The sequence below is a fragment of the Anomaloglossus baeobatrachus genome, chromosome 1 (assembly GCF_048569485.1).
Source record: "Anomaloglossus baeobatrachus isolate aAnoBae1 chromosome 1, aAnoBae1.hap1, whole genome shotgun sequence".
Classification (NCBI taxonomy): Eukaryota; Metazoa; Chordata; class Amphibia; order Anura; family Aromobatidae; genus Anomaloglossus; species Anomaloglossus baeobatrachus.
The window spans coordinates 33920581-33939866 of record NC_134353.1 but is presented as its reverse complement, the minus strand read 5'-3'; the positions used below and the strand labels follow the sequence as shown (position 1 = coordinate 33939866).

Genomic DNA, 19286 nt, shown 5'->3' with positions numbered 1-19286 from the left:
AGGTAGCCAATAGCGGCGGAGGGGCGGAGATGAGCAGGATGTAAACATCCCGCCCACCTCCGTCCTTCTGCATAGCCGCCGGCGGCAGGTAAGGAGATGTTCCTTGCTCCTGCGGCTTCATACACAGCAATGTGTGCTGCCACAGGAACGAGTAACAACATCGTACCTGTCGCGGCACCGGCATTATGGAAATGTCGGTGAATGCAACGATGATACGATAACGACGTTTTTGCGCTCGTTCATCGTATCCTCTAGCATTTACACAGTACGATGTCGAAAGTGACGCCGGATGTGCGTCACTTTCAATTTGACCCCATCGACATCGCACGTGCGATGTTGCAACGTGTAAAGCCGCCCTAAGTCAACAATAGTAGAGTTTTCTTCCAAGAGTTTGACTAACCAAGTGATTGAAGCAATCATGTCTGAAAGTGAACTTTCTTCGTCTGATGAAGAGTACCTCCCACCAGCTAATCATTCTGCTTCCATGGCCAGTGATTCTTCTGATGATGAAGTGGATCCAGATGAATTTATAAATAGAACATCCAAAACTAATGTATTCTTTCATTACTTCGACATACCCCAATATATAATATTGTGAGACAAGCTCAAGGAGCTGCGGAAAGGCCCCAATGCTTGTCCCCTAAAGATCTTTTCTGTACTTTTTTTCTGAAGCTATTGCAGATGAGGTGCTTTTACGTACAAACCTGGAAGGAAAACGTATTGCTTCTGGAAAAAAAAACATGAAAAATATATCAAAAGAAGAATTGTATGCATATATTGAACTAAAACTTCAAGAGGATGTAAAAAAACTTATGATGTTCCTATCAGAGAATTATTTCTGGACCTACTTTCTGATCTACACTACAAAGAAGCAATGTCAGTGGATAGACATGAGGAAATTCAGAGAAGCCTTCATTTTGATGATAAGTGAACTCGTCCTGCGAGGTTGGAAATTGATCATTTAGCCCCTACCAGTTACAATTGGAATATTTTTTATCAAGAATTGTAACAAACTCTACAATCCTAGTGCTAATGTAACAGAGGATGAGCAACTTGTAGTCTTCAAAGGACGTTGCAAGTTCATTCAATATATGCCTACTATACCAGCCAAATATGGAATAAACATATTCTGGATGTGTGATTCTGCAAATTATTATAAGAATAATGGGCTTATCTACTGTGTTAAAGAAGTTGGTGCTCCAGTGCAGAAAGACCTAGGTTCTGATATTGTTAAAAAAAAACATGCTGTACCATTGTACAATTCTGGTAAAATTATTACAATGGACAATTACTAATGTTGAACTGGGCAAATTTTTGATTGCAAATGATCTTACAGTGCCAGTTGGTGCTATGAAGCCAAATCGATGATACAGTTAGGTCCAGAAATATTTGGACAGTGACACAATTTTCGCGAGTTGGGCTCTGCATGCCACCACATTGGATTTGAAATGAAACCTCTACAACAGAATTCAAGTGCAGATTGTAACGTTTAATTTGAAGGTTTGAACAAAAATATCTGATAGAAATTGTAGGAATTGTACACATTTCTTTACAAACACTCCACATTTTAGGAGGTCAAAAGTAATTGGACAAATAAACCAAACCCTAACAAAATATTTTTATTTTCAATATTTTGTTGCGAATCTTTTGGAGGCAATCACTACCTTAAGTCTGGAACCCATAGACATCACCAAACGCTGGGTTTCCTCCTTCTTAATGCTTTAACAGGCCTTTACAGCCACAGCCTTCAGGTCTTGCTTGTTTGTGGGTCTTTCCGTCTTAAGTCTGGATTTGAGCAAGTGAAATGCATGCTCAATTGGGTTAAGATCTGGTGATTGACTTGGCCATTGCAGAATGTTCCACTTTTTTGCACTCATGAACTCCTGGGTAGCTTTGGCTGTATGCTTGGGGTCATTGTCCATCTGTACTATGAAGCGCCGTCCGATCAACTTTGCAGCATTTGGCTGAATCTGGGCTGAAAGTATATCCCGGTACACTTCAGAATTCATCTGGCTACTCTTGTCTGCTGTTATGTCATCAATAAACACAAGTGACCCAGTGCCATTGAAAGCCATGTATGCCCATGCCATCACGTTGCCTCCACCATGTTTTACAGAGGATGTGGTGTGCCTTGGATCATGTGCTGTTCCCTTTCTTCTCCAAACTTTTTTCTTCCCATCATTCTGGTACAGGTTGATCTTTGTCTCATCTGTCCATAGAATACTTTTCCAGAACTGAGCTGGCTTCATGAGGTGTTTTTCAGCAAATTTAACTCTGGCCTGTCTATTTTTGGAATTGATGAATGGTTTGCATCTAGATGTGAACCCTTTGTATTCACTTTCATGGAGTCTTCTCTTTACTGTTGACTTAGAGACAGATACACCTACTTCACTGAGAGTGTTCTGGACTTCAGTTGATGTTGTGAACGGGTTCTTCTTCACCAAAGAAAGTATGCAGCGATCATCCACCACTGTTGTCATCCGTGGACGCCCAGGCCTTTTTGAGTTCCCAAGCTCACCAGTCAATTCCTTTTTTCTCAGAATGTACCCGACTGTTGATTTTGCTACTCCAAGCATGTCTGCTATCTCTCTGATGGATTTTTTCTTTTTTTTCAGCCTCAGGATGTTCTGCTTCACCTCAATTGAGAGTTCCTTAGACAGCATGTTGTCTGGTCACAGCAACAGCTTCCAAATGCAAAACCACACACCTGTAAACAACCCCAGACCTTTTAACTACTTCATTGATTACAGGTTAACGAGGGAGATGCCTTCAGAGTTAATTGCAGCCCTTAGAGTCCCTTGTCCAATTACTTTTGGTCCCTTGAAAAAGAGGAGGCTATGCATTACAGAGCTATGATTCCTAAACCCTTTCTCCGATTTGGATTTGAAAACTCTCATATTGCAGCTGGGAGTGTGCACTTTCAGCCCATATTATATATATAATTGTATTTCTGAACATGTTTTTGTAAACAGCTAAAATAACAAAACTTGTGTCACTGTCCAAATATTTCTGGACCTAACTGTATATTCCTCCAGTGATGAAGCACATTCCACAGCGAGCACTTTATGATAGTGTCAGCAACGAAGCAACAATGGTGTCTTACAAAGCAAAAAAGGAAAAATCTGTTATATTACTCAGTACCATACATCATGATTCCAGTATTGACAGCAATGACATTAAACAGAAACCAGAAAGCATCCTGCACTAAAACAAAACTAAAGGAGGTGTGGAAAAGATGGATGAAATGGTTGGTGAATAGTAGTCATTTTTTCAAATATGCTTGATGTCTCATCCCTCAATTTCTACATTACTTATGCTGAAACTCATCCCGATTTTCATGCTAGGAGGAAGAACAGAAGATGCCTATTCTTGAAAGATCTTTGCCATGAACTTGTAATGCCTCCCATGATGAAAACAAAGCAACATTAAATTCTTGCCAAAGCCAACTAGAGAAGCTACAAAACAGCATAGCGTATGTTTTCAGTCAATTCCAGAGCCAGGAGAAAGAAAACAAAAGCATTGTTTTATTTGTCCAAAAAATAAAGACAGGAAAACTGAGCATTACTGTGCCATTTGTGGAGAAAATGTCGATAAAAACATTCTTCAGAAAAGATAACATATAAATAGTGCAACATTTTTCATATCTTACCGTGCAATTTTGAAATAAACTTGTAAAAGTTATTTATTTGAGTTAATCCATATCAATTGCCCAGGGGCCTAAAAGGCCTGGGTTATGTGAAAGTGTATATTTCAGACATCATTCTAGGGTTAGCTAATTAAAAAAAATGTTGTGGGATCTCTTCTATCTTTGATAACCAGCATGGGTAAAATCCCTAGCAGTCTGCATTACCATTGCTGGTTATTAAAAATAGACTGGATCTCACACTGACTGCTCACAAAGCAAAGAAGGTACCGTGGGAACCACCAGTTGTGACCTCAGCTTAACTCACTGCCAGATTGCCAGACTATAGAATTGCGTGACATGGCAGCAGAGAGTTTACCGCTAGTCACTGCTGCGGTTCTCACAGTACCAACTGTGACCACCAGTGAACTTGTTGCCAGATTGCTGGACTGCTCTGCTGCCATATCACGCAATTCAACAGTCCGGCCCAGCAGCAAGTTCAACTAATGTCACAGTTGGTGTTCACACAGAGAATATCATGGGAACCACCAGTTGTGACCTCAGTTTTACTAGCAGCCAGATTGCTGAACTGTCAAATTGCATGATACAGTGGTAGAGTAGTCTGGCAATCGAGCAGCAAGTTCACCCGTAGTCACAGTTGCTACCGTGTGAGTCTCTGGCTGTGAACTCTGGTGACCTGGTTGATGTTACCAATTCTCACAGCAGGAGGCTCCCTCACTGCCCATAGTGTGTTCAGGTGGCTACAGTGAGCTGTCATCTCAGCCTCTGGATGTGGCAGAGCCATTTATCATAGTAGGTCGATGTTGTGGATTACATCTGACCTGTGGGGCTGTTTTTAGGGTTAATAAATGGTTGAAAGAGGGTGTGTGTTTTTTTATTTCAAATAAAGGATTTTTTTGTATTTGTGTTTATTTTGTTTGAGTTGTAGGGTTAGTTATGGGGGTGTCATGCACATTACTAACCTAGGGCTTAATGGCAGCTGTGATGTTTGACAAATCACAGTGTCATCAATCTCATATATTACCCCGATTGCAACTGCACTAAGAAAATTGAGATGAGCTGTAAAAGTGCCAGAACTGGTGCATCTAATGCATTGCACCAACTCTAGGGCGACTCTGGGCTGCTAATTTCAGGCTGATAACCAGGGGCAAATATCTATGGCTCTTTCCACTGTGATGATACCAGCCTCCAGCTCTCTGCTTTACCTTAGCTGTTTTTTCAAAATAGGAGGGACCCCACAACATTTTTTTAAATTACCGTACTTATTTAAAAAATAAAAAAAAACATTGTGGGGGCCCCTATCTTTGATAACCAGCACGGGTTAAAACAGACTACAGGCTGCAACCCCCAGTAGTCTGCTCTACCATTGCTGATTATAAAAAATAGAGGGGATCCCACACCAACTGCTCACATAGCAATGAGAGTACTGTGCTGTGGAAAGCACCAGCTGTGACCTCAGCTGAAAGCACTGCCAGATTACCAGACTTTTGAATTTTGTGACTTGGCGCTAGAGAGTTCACCGGTGGTCATTGCTGCGGTCTTCAAGTTACCAACTGTGACCATCAGTGAGCTCACTGCCAGATTGCCGTACTGCTCTGCTGCCAAATCACGCAATTCAACAGTCCAGTCCTTCAGCAAGCTAAACTGCAGTCACGATTGGTGGCTCACACAAAGGGTATCGTGGGAATCACCAATTTCGAATTCGGTATGAGCTTTAGCGTCTTCGGTTAGGGCTAGGTCACCCGAGCAGTTTCCCAAAAAGTCGGTAATGTTTGGCTTTGTTTGATCACTGATCGCATTTAAAAAAAATGGTTTTCTAATAATGCTTTGATTGATCAGGGAATAAAAAATGTATCTTTTGTGTCAGGTGCCTGACAGGTGTGGCCATAGGGTTACGAAACATATGTTTGAGAGGGGAAGGATACATCAACCAAGAGTGCTAAATCATGATGAGGTTGTGCTGGAAAACTGAATAGGCAGGGTGTTGGAGGGGTACATTTGGGAAGTTCAGTTAGTCAAAGCTCTAGTGAGCATCCAATCCTAAGAGAAATTAGAAGAACGTCCGTTACTGGATTGCCTACTCCACTAGATTTCTTTGGCGGCCAAATGAGGCTATTAAATAGCAGGTGCTGGAGTGGATGGCAAGTGCTGCATCAAGTTGCCTCTTCCTGCACTTCAACATCACAAACAGTTCCAAAGACGTGTCATCCCAATTACACTTGTTTCTCCCCGCTTCACAAATCTCCAACCGGCAAACTTACTGTGGGTAACCACACAATGGCCAGTTTGCATAGCTGTTCACATATTCTATCCCATGGGCATCCGAGGTCTGCTCCAAAGATTCCAAGACTCAAAAGGAGGAAACATTTGCCCCGATGCCCAAAATCTTTGTCAGTTGAATCCTGGCCCGGGTAAAGTAGGGTCTGAGCTGGATCCCAACCCTCTTCAACTGACGTTAGCCCCCAAGGGTGGAGGTGATGATGATTAGACTCAGATACCTGAGGCACACGTGTACTGTTATGCGATGTCTGATCAGCAAGAGGAGGAGTGGGACAACATGGAACCTGACAATGAAGTTGTAGATCCCACTTAGTGTGAACCCAGAGGCACGCAGCCAGTAGCTCAGCAGATGAGGAGGAGGAGGAAGACGAGGATCTTACATTGGTTTTTCCCACACAAACACATAGCGATGCAACCATGAGAAGCACTGTATTCTCAGCCACAACTCTGGCTTTGGCCAGCAGCAGATGTGGGGCTGCAGTTCGCAGGAAGGGTTGCCTACCCTAGGCCTTTTTTGAGACCGCAAAGGATGACACATCTTGTGTTATCTGCCAATGACTCAGTATAGACAAAAATATAAATAGTTTAACTACTACATACATGATACTTGACATGCACAAGCAACATGCATTACTATGGGAAGCTTACTGCACTAAAATGCGGACTACCGGGCCTACCAAACTGTGTCTGCTGCTTCTTCCTCCTCCTGCATCACCATCAAAACTATTCTCACACAGGTGTCCGACCGCAGACTTGACATGGCTGTGATGGAGCCAGAAGTGCCCACACTGATAAAGCTTTTTGATTGGCTGCTCTGCAGTCTCTCAAAAAGCTTTATTTGGTTGCCAAAGCCAAATAGGAACCATACATAGAGTACATAGAGGTGAAAGTCTGTGTTCAGGTTGGAGACCTGGACACCCGATCTTTTGTACAAATCCTGATGTTTAGAGTTCTGGTTTGCACATCCCTACTCATGAACATTATTATTAGCTAATGTGATAGTGGCCTTTGGTTGCTTTTGTGTTCTTATGGACTACTTTATGCCTTTGTTATTTTCTGTCCTTGCTACATCGTGCCCTGAGGGGTGTGTATTATTTAATGTGCAACTAAACTGATCTCCTGCAGTCCAATAAAAAGATTTTATCCAGAAGTCTGTGCAATTTACTGAAAGTTGGTAAATGTATTCGGTGAAAGTAAAAAAAAAAAAATAATAAGGAATCAGCACAAGTATAAAGGTAACACAGAATTACATATGATTAGTGGCTAAAAAGTGTATATACAATGTGTGTTAAATCAGCGTGCTATCCAGTCTAATAAATGCAGCTGACTAGTGCAGGAGTGAGAATATAGGGCTGCAAACACTACATAATCCTCCTTACCAGTATTGTTTTTATGAAGGGGGATAAAATGGAGGATATCCTCTGTACCTCAGTCCATGAAGAAAATGAGCTCCTCCTTCCCACAATGCACCTCTAGAAGGAGAAGAGATGGAAAGGACAAAGGGACAAAAAAACGAGTGCAAATAAGCAAATTCAGCCCCTGTATGGAGCCTATGTACTGCAAACAAATACGCACTAATAAAAACATAACAATGTATGCTTGACAGCCTTTGTCGTTGAATTATCTTTCTTGGCAGACAACTGCAAAATGAAATATGCATAATGATACAAAAGGCAGTTTCCCAGAGTCAATTGGTAGTCCAGAGCACAGAGAGGGACCAACGGACTCAGGGTAAGTGCCTTTTGTATCATTATGCATATTTTATGCATTGATGTGTCAAGACAATAATTTAGACTATAGGTCTGTTTGTGTTCTTGCATATTGATATAAACCTGCAAGACAGGACCTTCACGTGGATGTTTTCTTCCTAAATATTTTGTATTGAATGGTGAGATGAATTTGAAATGCTGTTTTCCCATTACAAGTGGATAACAGATAATTCATATTCGAATGTTTGAATATTTTTTTGCCAAGAAATTCAATGTGCAGAGAAGTTATCCTCTGAAAATATAATGTTCTTTATTATACTCTGGGGTCAAACTCTAGAGTATAATAAAAGTAATATCTAAAAAATAATAAAAATCCTTATAGTCACCTCACTGCTCACCTTGCCGGTCCCTCTACTCTTGACATATCTTTGGATTGCCACGTCACTGCTCTCCGAGCCTTGGTTTCTTGGCTGAGACTTCCGAATTTGCTGGGTATGGGAAGGTTCTGCATCTGACATCATTTGTCTTGGTGTGGGATACGACTTTTGACTTGGCCTTGCAAACCCTGAAGCCATGGTCTAGCAACCAAGGCCTGAGGATTTCAGTTCTGCTTACACTAATCTGAGGTTGCGATTAAGACCGGATGGGTGTCGGTGAGGAGAGGAAAGGTCAAGGAGGGGAGAATAAAGTTTTGTTTTACACTTTAAAGACCTGTTATGGTTCATAAAAAGCAGGTTTTGGTGAATGAAGATTGTTGTAACATTCAAGTATAATTCAATTTTAATTAATTCAATCACTCATCTCTGTTCAGAACAATAAGTGTTTGGTGTAAGTTTTATTGCAGCGTTTATACTGTAGGGTACTTATACTATTGGGCAGGGACTGCAATGCAAATTTAGCCATGACACTCTGTGCACTACAAAAGGCACACCTCCCAACTTTTCAAGAAAGGAAAGAGGGAGAATGAGGGGCACTGCAGCCAAAATTTGAGATGCTGCCACCTGACTGCAGGCCCCCTATGCTAATGTTAGGTGGTTTCTCCCCCTGGAAAGACTCACCAGCTACCCCCGGCTCCTGTGGTATGACCTGATCGGATATATGTCACTGCGCTGCCCAGCTTCCGGTCTCTTTGTTCCTGGACCCGGACCTGTTTGGGCGGCCGGTGGCGTGTACCCGCTTCGGAAGGCGGTAAGAGAGCTATCAGCAGGGAGGGAGAGTTTTGCCCACGGTGCTTTAGCTGTGAGCGGCTCCCTCCCTGCTGAGGCAAAGGTGACATGTGCCGGCGAGCGGTGTTTTCAGGGAAATACCCGCCCGCCGGTCCGCCTGTGCTCGCCGTCCGTCGCAAATCCCCCATCTGCAGGGAAGGAAGCGTCCTACTCACAGCGCTGTTAGTTGTGAGCGGCTTCCTCCCTGCTGAGGCTCCAGCTAGGTGTGCCGGCGAGCGGCGTTCTGAGTGAACTACCCGCCCGCCGGTCAGCTGGAGCCCGCCCCTCATTTTGAAAAGAGCGCGAAAGCGCTCTTTGCTTATGGTGCCGTCCGCCCGCCGCCCTGCCTCCGCCAGTGGTGGGTGCGAGTGCAGGCTGTGAGCCGGGCGGTCCCTGATGCAGCGCAGGTGGAAGCGCTGCAGCGGAGGACCCGCCGGTTTTTGTGGGAATAACAAACCCCATGCCCCTGCTCCCTCCACTGCCCTGTCACCGCTGCCCTGTCACAGCCGGTGCGGGGGAGCGGGGAGAATGCGGGGGCAGGCTGTGGATGGGCACAGCCTCTGATGCAGCTCGGATTGGAGGTGCTGCATTGGTGTCTGTGCTGACTGCAGAAGTCAGCAGAATCCACCCATCCCCATTGTTATCCCAGACAAGCTAAAATAAATAAATAAATTATAAAAAATAAATAAATAAATTAGAAATAAAAAAATAAATAAATTAAGTAAATAAATTATAAATAAAATAAATAAATAAATAAATTGAATAAATAAATTATAAAAAAAAAAAAAAAAAAAAAAAAAGCTGTTAGTCATGAAGGAGCTAGGGGTCATCTGGGTATCCCGGCCAGTGGGGTGAATTACGGGGTGTGGTCAGGCCTCACTTCAACTGTGCAGGGTGGGGGGGAGGTAAGCTGTGACATGTGCATTGTACAACCCTCACTCACTTGAACAATCCCCTACCTCCCCTTCTGTGGGTAGTGGCTTGGATCGGACTCTGTCCTCCTCCCCCCACCTGGGGATATGCACGGGCGTTGGGGCCCCGGGCGTCATGAGTCACATGTAGATTTAGACCCCTTTTTTCTTCAGACTAACCCCTGGTGGGGTCCCGCGGCGGGAGGATGAGCATCAGGGTGTACATTGGCCTGGACAGCGGAGTGCTGTTGAAATTGGGCAGGAACATCCGGAGTCCGGCCGCCCTCTTTTTATTCTGCACATTCTGGCAAGTACCATTACGTGGGATTGCGGGGTGGAATAAGCGCCCTGGGGGGGGTCACGTGATGTCACCAGGCAACAGGTTTTCCTCCCTATTCAACATTCTGTAATTAAGTTATGTGTGACCGACACTATAGGTGTACTGAGGAAATCATACACCCGCCTTAATAGGCGCTATAGTAGCTGCCATTACTACCTCTTGTGGTTGGCATTCCGCAGTCTGATTGCTCTTACTGGAAAGAACCCTTCACATTTAGCTGCGGTAGGAGGAAGTAATGTTCCAGTCCTTTATAGTGACCACACACGATTTATGCAAAAAAAAAAAAAATGGAATCTCCTCCTCCATTCCTTGCAATAATCTAGTTGTCTTCTTGAACCGACTAATCTCAGAATGTCTACCCACCACCTTTTTTGATAAAAAAAAAAAAAAAAATTGAGCAAAACTGGATCCCAGATATTAGATGTGGCCTGTCAAGTGATTTATAGGAGGGTTACATTATGTTGGGCTCACAGGAGATCACCTCTCCTTGGTATACACTCTAACTTAGGGCTGTAGTTAACAAGGCGTAAGCTATGTTCGTCACTGATAACTTTATGGTAATAGCAAAGTGTATTTCTGTGCATTTTCGTGTTTGTTGGAGTTTCAGTTCAACAGACGAAAATGAACATGTGAGATGCAAAAATTGTCATTTTATGTAAGTGCATAATTATGCCCACTAATATTTCCTGAGCAATTATGTCCACATAAATAGCCTCAAAAAAAAAAAAATACACAATTTTAGTTTAGGTCTCAGGTGTGCACAACTGACAAGTGCTTTCCCATGTGTTAGTAGACAACAATCATTCTAATACTAGACTTTAGAGGGTGTCAAGTAGCTTCATTATTTGAAGCACCTATTATGAATTTAAAAAAAAAAAAAAAAAAAAAAATTATGGAAAAGCCCCTCCCTTTGGGTTTGACTTTTGTTTTGGAAGGTTTTGCCGCATGGAAATAGCGTTTATCGGCTATTACCCATCGTATGGAGGTTTATCTTTCGGCCCCTGCGTTTCCATAGGTATGAACTTCAACTTTGCGGTTAAGGTCATTTCTATTGCTGTCATTGTTTCCAAGGCGCCTTTCCTAGGCTTCCGGTGTAGGACTAAGTGGCAGGGTCACGTTACCCGGTATCGGTACATTGGTCCAACCCTAGGTGCGGTAAGATTAAACTTTATTTTCCACTACATGGAATCAGGCACCTGAAAAGGAGGAACTGATTGTGTAGCTGAATTTTTCTTTAAGCTTCAACGGCTACATTCGCTTCAAGAGCAGTAGCGGCTGCATCGCTAGGGGGTGTATTTAACAGCAGCAGGTCTGGCTGTTTGGGTTTGTTTTCAACACAACGTTTTTTTAAAAAAAAAATAAAAAAAAAATGTGGTATTATCAGTTGGTTACCAAGCCCAGGGGAAAAACCCGTCTAACCACCTGTTTACGACTTTCCTTATCAGTAGTGGGCTGTTTAGGCTTTTCGGATTTTAGAATGCGCATAAGTTAACGAAAGGTTAAAGTCATACCAGGTATCCAGTTGCCGTGATAGTATTGTTTACTCCCTATTGATTTTCCAATTCCAGGTATCCTCCTTAACTCCGTCCGCTGGCAGGTCCAAAGGGTTTTGATTCCTTAAATTCGTAATGGTACTCCCATCGAAAGGAGGCCGATGACCCGGCCTCTCGTTAAAACACAGACATGATGGGCCTATAGTAGGGTATGCAGCGAGTGGGGTTTACCAGGCGGGTGAAAAGCATGATGATTTTCAAGCGATCCCTTGCTAATGTATAACCGGCAGTATTTAGTGATTCTACTTCACCAACGGGTACCATTTTTTCCTGTTGTGAGCAAACTGGTACGGGGTTTTTGCCCTGCAATTTTTCAGTTGTGGAACTGGACCTGCGCGACCAAGGCCTAGTGGGACCCACGGTATGGAATGGGTAGTGGTTTAGCGGCAGGTGGGTGGATGTCAGGAGGCCTAATACTCCTGGCTGTTTGTCGATCTTATAAGGTACCAGGTCGGGTGGTTACGCCCATTGTGGTTTTGATCTTAAAGCTTAGTCACACAGGCTGAAGAAAGGCCTAGGTCTATCTAGCCAAGCCTGTCTTTCCTCACAGTTTTGGGATCTTTTTCCCCACCTCTGGTTGGTATGCCTAAGGTGTTAGTGATAACCCTCAGACAAACAGGGATGACGGGGAGCATCTTTTAACCATGAAGATTTTTTCCCATATTTGGCGGACAATTTCATGGCGGTAAATTGGTGATGGTTGTTATTGTGGGTGCGCTAGTTGCAGTACCTGGGATGTAAACACCCCCCCTTCCCCCCCCAGAACTGGGGTGTGGGGTGCTGCTGAAGCTTTGGGGCAAGTGTGTATGAGCGTGGTTTCAATGGGATGGGTTTGGCAACGCAAATGCATTTTGAGGAACGTCCATACCGAGTTTGTTTTATAAACCGTCACTAGTAGAAGGGCAAGAGGCTACTGACTGTCATATAGGCTAGCGTAACATTACATACGTTCCAGATTTGTGTATTAATAAAAAAAAAAACGCGAGTTTTTGCCAAATCAACCCCAAGGGAAAGGGGGTCTGCTGGTTAAGAGAATTTTGATGGTTTTGAGAGTTTTTCCTTTCTGACAATGTTTTCCTTTTCAGATGTAAGTCGGCCTAGGTTTCAAGCTTAGGTCATGCCCATACTTTTCGGGCAGCGGGAAAAGGTGATCCTTGCCCTGGCGGTTGGTCCGTGGTTTCCATTGGCCTGGATGTGATTGGAGAAGTTGCCGGGAGCTGGTTGAGCTGAGTGTGCTACCTGAGATGTTCAGGATTGGTGAGCCGCCCTCCACAGTTGACTTGGCGACACAAGTAGATGTCACAGATTTGGTCTCCTGCAACCTAGCTGCGCTTCGCCTCGTACCCTCATCCGGTCAGAGATGGTACAACTTTTCCTGTTATTTTCCTAATTTAAGATGGGCAAGGCAGAGGTGATTTTCAGCTCATATTGGAACGTATCCAAGGAAGGATGTGTTACGGGGCTGTCCTTGGTGCACGGACAACCAGTGCCTACCTAAGTTGATTGTGTAAAATATATATATATATCATTAAAAAAAAAAAATGGTGTGGTACCACCAGCTGGAAGGTATTAACTTTGCTGTCCTTATGAGGGAGCGGGTGCATCTTCAATGATGCGGTTTCGGATGGGTTGATAGTGGGAATGTGCGAGGAGATGGCTCAGGTATTGTGGTTTTTGGGGGGGTCGCAGCTTGCTAGCGCTGTGCTGCTCCTTGGCGGAAGGGGTAGGAAAAGTGGTGGTGAAATACCTGCACCGGACGGCCGGTGGCGGAAAATTTCCCAAAACCCCATGGTGTTGGCTGGTAATGCCTAATTTGAAAGCTGCGACCATAATTTACGCCAAAGTAAAAGATGAGAGTGTTTTTTCCCTATGCCTCTCCATAAGTGAAAATAAAAGTAATTTAACTTATAATGAACTGTGTGGTGTCTTTCTAGGGGGGAAAAGGTGGTGTTTGGGCTCTGGCAGTCAGTATGCGGCGCGCGCAGCGCGCCGCAGCAAATTTTGACCCCGCCCCTAGCCACACCCCTAGCCACACCCATTTGGCAGTAAGGGTCATTCAGCAGATGCCCCGGACTGTTCATTCATATTCATAGCAGTCAGAATTTTTTTATATTTCTGTGTCACTATATGACATGTTGCTTACTTGTGCCTATCAATCCGTGTTCACACGTTGCATAAATTCTGTTTCTTTTTGTTTCTGTCTGCACCAAACTACACAATAACAATCTTCTCTGTTTTTTCCATTTTTGCTGCATTTTTTCTGCCTTTTCTCCATTATTTAATGCGTTTTTGGTTCAGATGTGAATCTGCGTTTTTAAGTGTTTTTATTGTACGGAGAAGCTTTTTCCTGCATTTTTTAAGCTCCACATAGAAACCTCCAGAGAAACCCCCCCCCCCGAAAACCGCAGAATTCAGCAGCGTCTTTTCATGGAATCACATCCACTTTACTTGGACAATTAAACACAGCAGAATAAATGTGCAAAGAAACAGCAGAAAAAAATGCAGCATTTACACTACATGTGAACACGGACTAATTGTCCAAGCAAAGTGGATGAGACGTCCTGAGATCTCCGCTCCTGGTGCGTGGACAGACGCCGCTGAACTGTGCGGATTTGGTGTTTCTTTCTTTATAAGCTTCAGGATTCACATAAGCAACAAACATGTATCAAATAAGGGGGACAATGTGTAAAAAATACCACAAACACGCAATAATCAGAGAACATTGTTATTGCACTCGTGGCGCGGACACCTGCAGAAAAAATGCAGCATTTACGCTATGTGTGAACACGGCCTCAGTGATCCATTTTTCTTACATTTTTTATGGGTTTTAATAAAGAAAAATAATAAACTGCGCCATTTTTTTCCCGCCATTTACCGATCCCCATAAATAACCTGATCACTGTATTGTTCAGGTCATTACGATTACAGGGACACCAAATATGTCCATGTTATTTGCTGATTTGTGATGTTTATTATTTTATAAAAAAGTGCAATAAAATTACATTATTCTATTTTTTTATTATTTTTAGTAACTTTATTAGAAGAAAAAAAAATCCTCTTTTCCTCTCCCTCTAGAATACAGGACATAGAGATGCTGTTCTGTACAATGTAGCTGTGTCCTGTGTAATCTGCTGTGTAAGAGGCTGCATTGTAGGTTCATTTATGTGAAATCCTCCTCCTGATGTCATCAATCCTAGTGGCTCAACAGCTAGAGCAGCTAGGAAAGCCAGGAGGTTGCTGGACACAAGTTTTGAACGTTGCTGGTTTGAATCCAAGGTGGTGAAGATAAAAAAAAAAAAAAAAAAATTGTATTTGTATTTTTTTCCTCATTTCTTTATAGTAGTTTTATGGGAACAAACAAATCTGACTCTTTCACCAACATTGAGATACAGTATTTATCTATCTATCTATCTATCTAAAGTTAGGTCCAGAAATATTTGGACAGTGACACAATTTTCGCGAGTTGGGCTCTGCATGCCACCACATTGGATTTGAAATGTAACCTCTACAACAGAATTCAAGTGCAGATTGTAACATTTAATTTGAAGGTTTGAACAAAAATATCTGATAGAAATTGTAGGAATTGTACACATTTCTTTACAAATACTCCACATTTTAGGAGGTCAAAAGTAATTGGACAAATAAACCAAACCCAGAAAAAATTTTTTATTTTCAATATTTTGTTGCGAATCCTTTGGAGGCAATCACTGCCTTAAGTCTGGAACCCATGGACATCCCCAAACCCTGGGTTTCCTCCTTCTTAATGCTTTAACAGGCCTTTACAGCCGCAGCCTTCAGGTCTTGCTTGTTTGTGGGTCTTTCCGTCTTAAGTCTGGATTTGAGCAAGTGAAATGCATGCTCAATTGGGTTAAGATCTGGTGACTTGACTTGGCCATTTCAGAATGTTCCACTTTTTTGCACTCATGAACTCCTGGGTAGCTTTGACTGTATGTTTGGAGTCATTGTCCATCTGTACTATGAAGCGCCGTCCGATCAACTTTGCGGCATTTGGCTGAATCTGGGCTGAAAGTATATCCCAGTACACTTCAGAATTCATCCGGCTACTCTTGTCTGCTGTTATGTCATCAATAAACACAAGTGACCCAGTGCCATTGAAAGCCATGCATGCCCATGCCATCACGTTGCCTCCACCATGTTTTACAGAGGATGTGGTGTGCCTTGGATCATGTGCCGTTCCCTTTCTTCTCCAAACTTTTTTCTTCCCATCATTCTGGTACAGGTTGATCTTTGTCTCATCTGTCCATAGAATACTTTTCCAGAACTGAGCTGGCTTCATGAGGTGTTTTTCAGCAAATTTAACTCTGGCCTGTCTATTTTTGGAATTGATGAATGGTTTGCATCTAGATGTGAACCCTTTGTATTTACTTTCATGGAGTCTTCTCTTTACTGTTGACTTAGAGACAGATATACCTACTTCACTGAGAGTGTTCTGGACTTCAGTTGATGTTGTGAACGGGTTCTTCTTCACCAAAGAAAGTATGCGGCGATCATCCACAACTGTTGTCATCCGTGGACGCCCAGGCCTTTTTGAGTTCCCAAGCTCACCAGTCAATTCCTTTTTCCTCAGAATGTACCCGACTGTTGATTTTGCTACTCCAAGCATGTCTGCTATCTCTCTGATGGATTTTTTCTTTTTTTTCAGCCTCAGGATGTTCTGCTTCACCTCAATTGAGAGTTCCTTAGACCGCATGTTGTCTGGTCACAGCAACAGCTTCCAAATGTAAAACCACACACCTGTAATCAACCCCAGACCTTTTAACTACTTCATTGATTACAGGTTAACGAGGGAGACGCCTTCAGAGTTAATTGCAGCCCTTAGAGTCCCTTGTCCAATTACTTTTGGTCCCTTGAAAAAGAGGAGGCTATGCATTACAGAGCTATGATTCCTAAACCCTTTCTCCGATTTGGATGTGAAAACTCTCATATTGCAGCTGGAAGTGTGCACTTTCAGCCCATATTATATATATAATTGTATTTCTGAACATGTTTTTGTAAACAGCTAAAATAACAAAACTTGTGTCACTGTCCAAATATTTCTGGACCTAACTGTATCTATCAATCTATCTATCCCTCTATCTATCTATCTCTATCCCTCTATCTATCTATCTATCTATCTATCCCTCTATCTATTTCTATCCCTCTATCTATCTATCTCTATCCCTCTATCTATCTATCTATCCATCTATCTATGATTCTATCTATGATTCTATCTCTATCTATCTATTATCTGTATCTATATATCCCTCTATCATCTATCCCTCTATCATACATCCATCCCACTATCATCCATCCATCCCTCCCTCTATTTCTCCATTCATCCCTCCATTCATCCCTCCATTCATCCCTCTATCCCTCCATTCATCCCTCCATTCATCCATCCATCCCTCCCTCTATCCCTCCATTCATCCCTCCATTCATCCCTCTATCCCTCCCTCTATCCCTCCATTCATCCCTCTATCATCCATCCCTCCCTCTATCCCTCCATTCATCCCTCTATCATCCATCCATCCCTGCCTCTATCCCTCCATTCATCCCTCCCTCTATCCCTCCATTCAATCCTCTATCATCCATCCATCCCTCCCGCTATCCCTCCTTTCATCCCTCTATCCCTCCATTCATCCCTCCTATCCCTCCATTCATCCCTCCATTCATCCCTCTATCATCCATCCATCCCTCCCTCTATCCCTCCATTCATCCCTCTATCATCCATCCATCCCTCCCTCTATCCCTCCTTTCATCCCTCTATCCCTCCATTCATCCCTCTATCATCCATCCATCCCTCCCTCTATCCCTCCATTCATCCCTCTATCATCCATCCATCCCTGACTCTATCCCTCCCTCTATCTCTCCATTCATCCATCCCTCCATCCATCTTTGCAGCTGAATAACCTGCTTCTGGTGTCTGCAGTATAGAGGTCAAGATAACAAAATCTTCCTATGGGTTTCAATAGAGGCAGTAGCTCAGTGGTAAAGCTGCTGCCTTTGAAACAATGACTCACAGTTCCACGAGTTCGAGTCTTGGCCGCTCCGAAAAGCCAGAGCCGATTATAATTTAATTTAATTTATTCACTTCACTGAGGGGAAGAGCCGGGACATCAGCTGTGAGCCACGGGAGTGCGGGACAGCCCTGATAAATCGTGCAAGTCCCGCAGAATCCGGGACGGTTGGGAGGTATGCAAAAGGTCACATTATGATGTAAGTGAATGTGGTGACATTACAGCAGGAAGGTTATGGCCACCATTAGACAAATGGAAAAATGAATGTGTCCGTACAAGTCTACTCTGTCTTCACCAAATGTTTTCATCCTCTTCTGTTTCAATTCTCAAAAAATACTCACACAGTTTTCCTATATGCACCAAGTTTGCTTTCTCTATTCTTATTTTTAATGTTTCACATTTTTAGTACTTTTTAAGAAAACTTAATTTCCAAGATCCAATGGGAAAAGAAGTCCACTTTAATGAAAAAGGAGAAATGTCGACTTACTACCACATTAATAATTTTAGAATTGCCTTTACTTCTTGGTTAATTTTGAAACATGTTGGAAGATTTAATCTATCAGTTCCTGAAGAAGATCAGCTTTTTATAGATACTAGGAAAATATCTTGGAAAAATGACAAGGTCAGTATTATAATCTATTTTCATGTATTATTATTTTATTGTATTTTGCTAAATATTCAATGTTATATATTATATAAATCCCTTCCTTTAATCCTCTTTACTTGTCATAAAATTCTGTACTTAGCAACATATACTCTTCTTAAATGTCAAAGACCTAATGCCTGCTTTACACGTGACGACCGATCGTGCGATTTCACGATCGATCGTATCCGCCCCCGTTGTTTGTGCATCACGGGCAAATTGCTGCCTGTGTCGCACAAACTCGTTTAACCCCCGTCACACGTACTTACCTTTCGGACGACCTCGCTGTGGGTGACGAATGTCCACTTCCTGGAGTGGGAGGGACATTCGGCGTCACAGCGACGTCACATGGCAGCCGGCAATAGAAGCGGAGGGGCGGGGATGAGCGGGATGTAAACATCCCGCCCACCTCCTTCCTTCCACATAGCCGGCGGGAGCCGCAGGACGCAGGTAAGCTGCTGTTCATTGTTTCCGTGGTGTCACAAAGAGCAACGTGTGATGCCACGGAAACGATGAACAACCGCTGCCATTTAAATGAAACAATTTTATGAAACCTAGCGACGAGTACACGACTCACAATTTGTGAGTGATACTGTGTCGCTAGGAAGTGTTACACGAGACGACATCGTGTACGATGTGCGTCACGAAAACCGTGACCCCGACGATGCATCACACGATAGCTCGTCTCGTGTAAAGCCCGCATTAGAGTCTCCAAATTTGCATATTTTATTAAAAAGTTGATGTCAGGTGTGTGAAAGTCAGATTTTGAAAGCTAACATAAAAAATACACAACAACACTTAAAAAGGTCTTCAATAAACTTAAAAGTTTTTGATATTTAAAATGTCCTTATAAAAATCAATTTTTACACGTATGCACTTTTGTCACTTTATTATAAAATACCCTACACTTCTCCATGTCGAACTATTCCTTAAAAAGTAATGTAAAGTTTTTATACTTACTTCAAGTGACATTTTGTTTGAGGGG

General features: G+C 42.8%; 1 protein-coding gene across 1 annotated transcript in view; it reads left to right on the top strand.

Moving 5' to 3' along the window:
• Positions 1–418: 418 nt before the first annotated feature.
• Positions 419–19286, top strand: part of LOC142245199 (vomeronasal type-2 receptor 26-like) — a 36957-nt gene continuing 18089 nt past the window's right edge. The window contains exons 1-2 of the mRNA XM_075318112.1: positions 419–553; positions 18065–18280. Coding sequence (XP_075174227.1) covers positions 419–553; positions 18065–18280 — 351 coding nt within the window. The remainder of the gene's footprint in view (positions 554–18064; positions 18281–19286) is intronic.